Below are 9,159 nucleotides of genomic sequence, written 5' to 3' on the forward strand. Positions count from 1 at the left end.
TAAAACATCAAAATACCAGAATTGTATTTTTATCTATCATACTAATTTCTAAATCATCTACCAAGAGAGCTCAATAAGGTTATGCCATGAGGCCAAGACTTTTAAAACAAAGTTTTTTAGTGAGCAGCAATTTACAGTATTTTGTACTACTTTGAAGAAAAAATGAGCCAGAGAGCAACAGGGATGGAAAGTAAAGGATGCACATAATTCATTCTACTTCAGTTTTTGAAAGTAACAAATACTAAAAATAGAAAATCAAATATAACAAGGAAACCCTTACCATTCAGCTCCAAATGAATGAGTATTTGGAAACACTGAACCCCAGGCCAAAAAAACACAAAGAAGATGGATCTTCTGAAATATCTTTCCCAAAAATGCATGTTATTTCAATAAATTCCAATTCAAACATGCTGTTCAGTGCCTTGCATAAAACACCTTGTACAGCTGTCATTACTGTTAATAAAATGATATGTACTCCAGTCTTTCAAAACTGATGTTATAGACAGAACTTCATAAAACACAACTTCAAGGCTACTGAAACAGGTACCTTGGACCTCTCAGCTGTTGCTACCCCTCCACTGTTTTACTGCTCAGTCACCATCCACCCAAACCACCATTCGTTGCTGCTACTGCCTTCTAGATTCCAGCTCTGCTCCTCTGCCTGCAGACATTTTTGTGCCCTCGTTGTAAACAGGAACCAGAGCACTCTCTGCCAACTCTCAAAAACCATCAACAGCAAACACAGCAACAAAGGTGACAAGCCTTACCTTCCACATGTGTATTTTATTATATTATGCATATGCATTATATTTGTGGAGGTCAAGGCATCAGAGAAGTGACCACTGGCTACCTGATTGCATAATCATAAAGCTAGGAGAAAAGACAGCAATTCAGTACTATTCATTTGGAACTTTGAAGACAAACAAACAAACAAAAAACAACCAAAATTCCTACAAAAAAAACCTGTACCCAGTAAAACTAGGTAAGCTCTGTAAGAAAACTCTTGACAAAAAAAAAAGTGGAAAAAAAAACGATAAATTTTTGTGTATCAATAGTTGCCATTTTTGTACAAATGGCAGGTCAACTGCCAAAAGAGTAACAGCAAAAAGAGCAGGATATTAACAAGAAATACACATTTATGGTGGGAATAAATCTGACAGACAGTCATGATGTCAATGCAGTAATTTCCTCTAAATTCCTCCAAATTTTAACAATTCCTCTTCTAAAATGTCTCCTTTTGGTCAATACAACTGGCAAGGACAGGCGAAGACAAGAACTACTACAGCAGTAGCTGAAGATCCTCTTCTTCTCTTAAAGAACACATACCCTACAGCATAGAAGCAGCTGCTAAATAAGGTTTATAAAATTACCTAGCTGACTGCTGCTGCTGCCAGCAGTCCCAGAGAAATATTGCAGAAAAGTAGCTCCAAAGAAGCAAAACAATGCAAGGAAAGAAATGCACATGCAGTTCTTGAAAAGTTCTGATACAAGAACAAGGACTAATACTGTTTACTGAGCTCAAAGCCAAGCTCGCTGAACTCTGGATACTCACATGTACAGGCAACTACACACCACTGTCCCAGGCCTCACAAGGGATTTCCACCAGCAGCTGATGAGGGCAGGAACAAGGGTTCTAACCAAGGCTGAATCAGCCACACAGGATAAATTTCTTGCTGGCTGTCCAGAGGTAGAATGATGGACCAGTTGTACAGAGCTGGCCTCTTCCCAAGTGAAAAAAAAACCTCACAAAAATAATCAAGTGTCTAGACTGTATTGTAAGACCTGCTTTATCAAATACTTTTGTTCTGAATGTTTTTTTCTTTTATTGTCTTTTTTTTTTTTCCTATAGAAAAGCCATTTGGGTTACCAGACTCACATTTCAACTGCCACAGGAAAACAGACTGCTGATGGCAAACTCAAGTAAGGCTTGTTAAGGTAATTCCAAGTAGTTTGCCAAAGATTGTAGCCCCAGGCATTGTCTTAGTGAGTTGGTGAAAATCAAAAGATCTGAAGTCTGAGTTCAGAAGTGCATTTGTTTTAAACTACAAAATGGTTCACTGCTCTCTAAATGAGCAGCAAGCAGGATCAATACTTGTAACTACGCAGTTACAACTCAAAGAGTGTTAACAGAACCTGGAGATCTACATTACCCTCCCAGGCTCATAAGGACCTAATCTAGACCACAGTTTAAGAAGAAATTTCAAGTGTACGTATCAAATGCAGAAAAATAATCAAGGTCTGTCCTATACTACTTCATCAAATAAGTGATGTCTTTAAGCAAGACATGCACCAAAAAAAACCCTAACACTTTGGGCCTTTAATACAGACTTTCATGATCATGTCTTTACAAGGCCAGATACCAAGATTCTGTGGTTGGCAAAAGTCAAAGGTCAGATCAGTCTTTGAAAATGTGATACTGAAACTATAAATATTTATTCAGCACAAATGCAGACATTTAATTAGGTGAACATCACTTTAATATTTACTGTATCTTGAAGAGAAATGGGCTTTCTTTCCCCATGTCCTTTTAACAAAAAGAAAACAGTTGAGAGCCAGCAAAGTTCAACTCCTGCTGGGACAAAACACAGTGAAATATTTACAGTTCAGTGTTACTGCTCTTAATGTTCCTGACAGGAAATGCGAAATTCACAAATTCTTACATATTTTACTGTATCTTAAAGGAATTCATACTGTTTGTAAAGATGCGGTGTTTTTTCTCTAAGGAGCACTATGGGATTATAAAGCAAAATTAAACTGAAGACCTTTTTCACATCCACTCCAGAGGTTAAGAATGAAATGCACAGTCAGCATTTCACATTTATGTGTCCATATGCACGCACAGGTATCACCTAGCTAACTTTTTCTTCTGAAAATTAAGAAAAGGTAAACCAAAAGCTTTCATCCCAATTTGCTACACCAAAATTTACGAATATCACACCATAAACACAGTTATCAGACAAACAAAGAAGAAGAAAGCCTGAAGCGTTTCACAGTTGCAGAATCCTTCACAACAGTAAAGGATATGAAAGGACATTGTACTTTTTTATTATTGGTAAAATATTAGTGAGAAAGAAGAGGAAACAGACACAAGTTCTCATTTTCTCAGCAGTTAGCAAAAGAGCTCTGCAAATTTTTTCAGGTGCTTGAGCATGTGAAACATGCAGCAGAATCTAAGGAAAGTATCTTGCGGACAAGTAGCTTACATGCCCTTTAACTGTTCCTCATACGTCACTGCTAGCACTAATCAAAGCCTTGACTCCTCATTTTAGAGAGCTTCATTTTTTTCACTCTACTCAGCTATTCAGCATCAATCTCTATTTAGCATCTTCATGAGGCATACCATTTAACTTTTTTTTAGCATCAGCTGTCATCCTTTCACAAAAACACCGCCTTGGTTACTTAGAATATGCCATTAAAATAAAGCATTCTAAAATAAAATATTTGACTTACACTTCTGTACTTTTGTGTGCCTATACACAATGCTCAGTAATTAAAATGTGGGTTATTTCCAAGGATCACATTTCTGAAATTGTGGTCAACTGAACTGTTCCCCACTGCCACTTAAAATATATCTTCTAAAGAAATATCATGATAAAGGTGACCACCAGCCAATGAAGTGCAAATAGACAATACAGACAACACCATTGCCAGCCAATGATCAGTGACTGCTATGTTCCCACCACTGATAAACTTCAGGAGAACCAGCTAACCCCAAAGTAGCAACGATTGCTTTATATACTGCTTCTCATCATCTTACATGGCTCTCACAATCATTCTGCACACCAAAAGCTCTCTGTGACTCTGCTTTATGAGGAATTACGGAAGGACAACCATTTTCACTGCTAATAATGGCTGAACCCCAGCCTAGCAATTCTGCAGAAATTTTAACCGTGTCTCTCACACCCTAGAAGACATTTAGATTAACACAAGAAAATGCACGGGAACCCACATCACACTTCAAGCAAACTGTAATCAGTACCTTAATCTTACAGCACTTTATGTGCATCCTCATCTTGAAACAATAGATGAAGCATATTCCATGTTTCCATGAGGACACTTAGTTTTCATTCCCTTGTATATGAAAAGATCAGCACCCAATTGTAAAGAGAAGAGGCATTGAGCTTTCTATATAAAACACATTCAAATGATCACAGCATTTCTGAAAGGAATCAGGAGACACATGACTTCCTCATTCCTGGGCTTCAAGGGAAAAGCTTTGCCTTATTCTTTATTCTCTCTCTCTTTTTTTTTTTTTTTTTTTTAATATAAGACTGCCCTTTCCACTACTGCCTTTCCAATATTACAATATATTGTGTTGTCTGTAATTCCAACCCCATCCATTTCAGCTCAAATGTGTAGCACTGGATCCTAACCACTATCATTCACTGGATTCAACAATGTAAATTCTACAAATGGTGATACTTCCAGATTTTTTTTTAAGCTATCAAACTGCCCTAAGTAGGTTTTACCATTGCTAACCTTATAAATGGCTGTGGTTCAAAACCACAGGTGCCAATCTCAGCAATTCATACAGTACAAGCAATTTTCAATGAGTTGACCAAAGCATGCATAACTTACGCATGAGATAATTTGTTTTTACATAAAGAGCATGCAAAAAACCAAAACAGTAAGGGCAGCATCATGGACAGCAAGACTTAAAAGCTCATATAGGAGGAGAAATGTGCCTATATGTGATACAAGATACTGAGAAACTTTACATTAATAGAAATGGCATGCTTAATTTCACTAGATCAGTGAATTACTATTGTCATTTTTAAAGAAATAAGCACCTAAGCTGAACTTGCCCTTTAAAGCTTAAATAAATGCCCTTTCAAGATTCCTGTTATTCCACACTTAAAGATGCAGTTAGCATGGCTAAAAAAAGTATTACTCCAAATATGCCATTTCTGTTGTACTTATAACTAATTTGAGATCTCCATTTTCCTTAAAATACATTCCAGTCCTATGACTATTTGTGTGTCTGTAAAACTATTCACATTTATTCTACAGATTTACATAGAAACAAATCTAAAAATAATTAAATGGGTTTCAGAATTAAAGCATCTGTTGCTCTCCTTTCACAGTTGTCTGCATGCATTCTTCACACCATAAAGTGAAAAATCATTTGGAAATACAAAGCCTGCCACTGCAAAAAGGAGAAGTATTACAAGAAAACTCTGGGGACTATAGCATCCAAAACCAACTCCAGATACAGTACCTGAACACAATGTGAGAATGGCTAACTTGAAGCTGACAGCAAGACTTTTAACACTTAACTGATTATATAATACTAAGCTTTACTATATAAATAACACTATATAATACTGAGCTTTAATTATGTAAGTCTGCAATTAAAACATTACCATCTGAGTGCTGGAACTGTGACACTATGCATGCTTGCCTCTAGTCCATTTCAATTCCACATTTTATAGAACGTATAATGAATTTGAAACTTTCCAGTCATTTTCTTCTGTCAAGACCTGTTCTTGACTTTGATGTTGTGCTTTTCAGAAAAAAACTCAGGGCCTGAACTGAGACCTGGAGGAAAATGATTCCACAATGGTTAGCCTTCATGTCAACTGTAGCAAATGATAAACTGTTTGGTATAAAACATTGTCAACTACCTCAATGGTATACAAAGTCAGTTGTATAATATTGTACCTTTCAGTTTCCAAGCAGTTTAAACCAAATAGTAAAACATCATCCATTACATTAAAACAATACTGAACATTTCCTCATCTTTAAATTTATCTTTCCTAAGACTTTAAATGTTAGGGCTAATTTTATATGTACGATTAGATACAGCACTGACAATGCCTCACGTCATCGCTAGGCACGGAACAGCTTTCCGCAATAGCGGGCATAATTTCCAGTAGTCAGAGTTCCAATAAACTTGAGATATTTATTTCTAATCCAATTAATGCCAAGTCTATTAATCACCTCAATTGTGACTGTCATACAGGATAGTTACAATACAGGATATTGCTCAGCTCACAGCCGTACCCCCTAGATGGACAGCTGCCTTCACTTTAACTTCACAGCAGAATCCAAACACAACTCCTTGCTTTAAAAACAAACGAACAAAAATACTACTCCCAAAGTACCCATGCTGCAGACTTCAGTGGTTAAATGGATTTGGAATGTTTTTTTCTAAAGTGTCATCTGGATTTCACCAGTAAGTTACATAAACTTCATAACATTATTAACTGAATGCAAACTGTATCAGACAAACTATGCTAAAAGTACTTCTACAATTTAGCCTATCTCATCTGCTGCTAAATGTAATTCATATCTATTTTAAGCCAATACAATAGGAAATTAGTTGGTTAAAACACCATTGCCTGAGCTTCTGCATTTTCTCTATCGAAAACCCAAAGTTTACTCTTTTTCGAGCACTTAGAAACTTGAAGCATGTTCTAAACCTCTCCTCTTCAGTACAGTTCTCACCTTAAGTCTTCAAAGTCATTTATTTTTCCAGTACTTAAACCTGAGTGCTCAGCAAGCCAGCCAGAAGTTGTTTTTCAATATGAAAGTAAAGACCTTTGCTCACGCTGGTAGTTATAGACAAGAAAAAGGTTCTAATCTACTTATGATGTTATGTTCTTGTGACTAAACTCTTCCCCACTTAACAATACAACAAGCAAATCAGAAAATAAAATAGGAGAAAAATTGTTTCTAGTATTTATTGTTCTTCTAGCAGCCACAATGTGATTTCTTCCACTTAAGAATTCAAACTGCATGAAGTGCAACACCTAGAACTGCACATCAGTTACGGTTGTTTAACTGCTCCTGAGTTATTAGAATGTACCTGCCCATTTTAGAAACCTATCTTATTGTGGCTTGTAGATACAACATGGTTGGCACATGGTTCCACTACAACTCAAATTAGCATTTTAAAACCCCAAACCTGTGTTGTATTACTTAAAATAATTAAAACCTAAAATCATTACGTCGCCCCTGGGGGTAGCAAGAGGGCAACTGGCAGCTCTAATACGTGACCATTGTAACCAGAGCTGAAACTTTCTACGGTTAAAGTAAAAAGACACAAGACTTCCTATAAATAAAATACATATTTATTTCCCTTGCTCTCACATTAACTTCAAAATATAAGTGATACGAACTCCTCCAATGAAGAGGAACAAAGCAGCGTTGCCACAAGAGCTATCTTGCAATAAAATAAACATTAAGTACTGGTATAAAAGAGAAGCCCGGTGTTGTATCAATACCTGAGCCTGTGTGCGTGTGTTTGTGGGTGCTCACTCTCAGCACAGTGCTTTGGTGCAGTACCTTGGCTCTGTGCAGCACACAGGCAATGACTGTTTCCAACCTGACTACAGTGAATGTACTATTCTCAAAGACAGAGACAAGCCTCCAGGCCTTTGTAGTCTCAGCCCAGGTTTTAAAAAAGAAAAACAAAAAACAAACCCAAGGTGTTAAAGTGCGTACCGGCGGGGTACGGGCGTACATTGAACAAGCGAGGAGGAACGGGCTGGCACTAGAGGCAGGGCCAGGGGAAGCGCACAGACCCTGCGCCAGGCGACCCAGGACCCCCCCACGGAGCCTCCTCCGCCCGCTGCGCGAAGTTGGCCGGGCATCCCCCGCCCCGCCGCCCGCCAGGCGCAGGAGAGGCCTCCTCCACCTCGGCCTCCTCCCGCTCCCTCCTCTCTCCTCAGACCGTCGCCAGATCCATTCTTCTCCGTTCAGTCGCCCCCAGCCCCACGGCGGAAAAGGGAGTGGGGGGGGCGTCTCCATTACCCTCTCCCTCCTCCCATTTCCCAGGGACGGCGACAACGGCCCGCTCCCGCCTGACACGGGGGGAGCCCCGGGAGCACTCCCGGCCCCCCATTCCCGTCGCCTCCCCGCGGCGGGGCGCGCACAGCGGGAGGGGGCAGGGAAGGCGCCGGCCCCGGGGCCCCGCCCGCTCCCCGACCCCGAGAGGAAGGAGGGGGTTACACACCTCGCTGTTAAAGGCTTTCACGGCCTCCATGTCGCGGCGGAGGCGGGAGCCGGGCGGCTTCTCTCCGCAGATGGCGGCCGGGAGGGGGCAAGTCTCGGTCTGTGTGTGCGCCTCGCTCAGGGGCCGCCGGGCCTCGTCGCCATGGCGGGTGGCGCAGGGGGCGGGCGCGGAGGGACGCGGGCGCCGCTCGTTTCCGTCTCCTCCCGGCAGTGCGCGGCCTCCTCGCCCTGCTTCCCGCCCGGCGGCGCCGACGTCCCCTCCCCCGCTCGGCTCCGCCGGCAGGAGATGGAGGAACAACGCGCAGCGGCTGCGGCGCGGACGGCAATATGGCGGACACACGGGGGCTCCTCGCAGCGCAGCTCCGAGAGGAGCCGAGAGCGGCGCAGAGCGGCTACAGCGCCGCCTGCCGGGCAGCGCCCGCCCGCCGGGCCGCACCGCAGACCCGCTGCCGGGCTGGCGCCGCGTCCCGCCCCGCTCCGCCCGCCCCCTCGCCCTCCTCCGCACCGCCCCGGCCCTGCGAGCAGGCGCGAAGCGAAGGTTACGGGAGCAAGGTGTTAAACGCGGCGGTGTTTCGTTACCAGGGAGTTCTCGGGACACCGTTGTGGCTGTTTCCAGCTGAAGGCCGGATCCCCGGAGGGAGGCGAGCGTTTGCCTCCTCACACCTCTCCCGCAGAGCCTCATCCCCAAAAAAGGCCCGCCGGGGTAACCGGAATGGCATCCAGACTTGAAGAAAAACAACAGGAAAAAGAATCAGTGGGATGTAGAAAGAAAAAAAAAATCATTTAAAAATCGCAAGCAATTAGCAAAAAAGAGGAAAGGAGAAAAAACACAAAATCATAATGCTAATAAATCACAAGTCCCACTGCATGTAGTACTTGAATATTATAACTTGAATCTGACACCAAAAAGTCTCCAAGCCCAGCAGCAGGCGTTGCTGTTTGATCACACAGGGCATATTCCCAGGTGAAGTTTCCAAGAGGGTGTGCTTCCCTGTGAACAGAAGTGCCATCCATGCCCCCCACTGAGGGCCATGCCAGCCTGGCAGAGCACCCACCTCCCCCTGAAGCACAAACCCTTCCCTCAGCTGAGAAATCCCAGCAGCAGCTCTAGTGAACAGGAGGACTTGCTTCCAGGGCATAGATTTTTGTTCCCTCAAACACAAAGGCTGACGCATGACTCTTCATCAGAGAGCCCCTCAAGGA

The 9,159-nt window shown here is 42.2% G+C and overlaps 1 protein-coding gene across 3 annotated transcripts in view; it reads right to left on the bottom strand.

Moving 5' to 3' along the window:
* Positions 1-8,099, bottom strand: part of SCAF8 (SR-related CTD associated factor 8) — a 92,169-nt gene extending 84,070 nt beyond the window's left edge. For 2 of the 3 annotated variants that reach the window (XM_080342384.1, XM_080342383.1), the window contains exon 1: positions 7,958-8,099. In XM_080342384.1, coding sequence (XP_080198510.1) covers positions 7,958-7,987 — 30 coding nt within the window. In that variant the 5' untranslated portion in view covers positions 7,988-8,099. Of the gene's footprint in view, positions 1-5,363; positions 5,539-7,957 lie in introns of all 3 variants that reach the window. The other variant, XM_080342385.1, reaches the window with a different exon arrangement.
* Positions 8,100-9,159: the final 1,060 nt, after the last annotated feature.

The sequence above is a fragment of the Nesoenas mayeri genome (genome assembly GCF_963082525.1).
Source record: "Nesoenas mayeri genome assembly, chromosome: 3".
NCBI lineage: Eukaryota > Metazoa > Chordata > Aves > Columbiformes > Columbidae > Nesoenas > Nesoenas mayeri.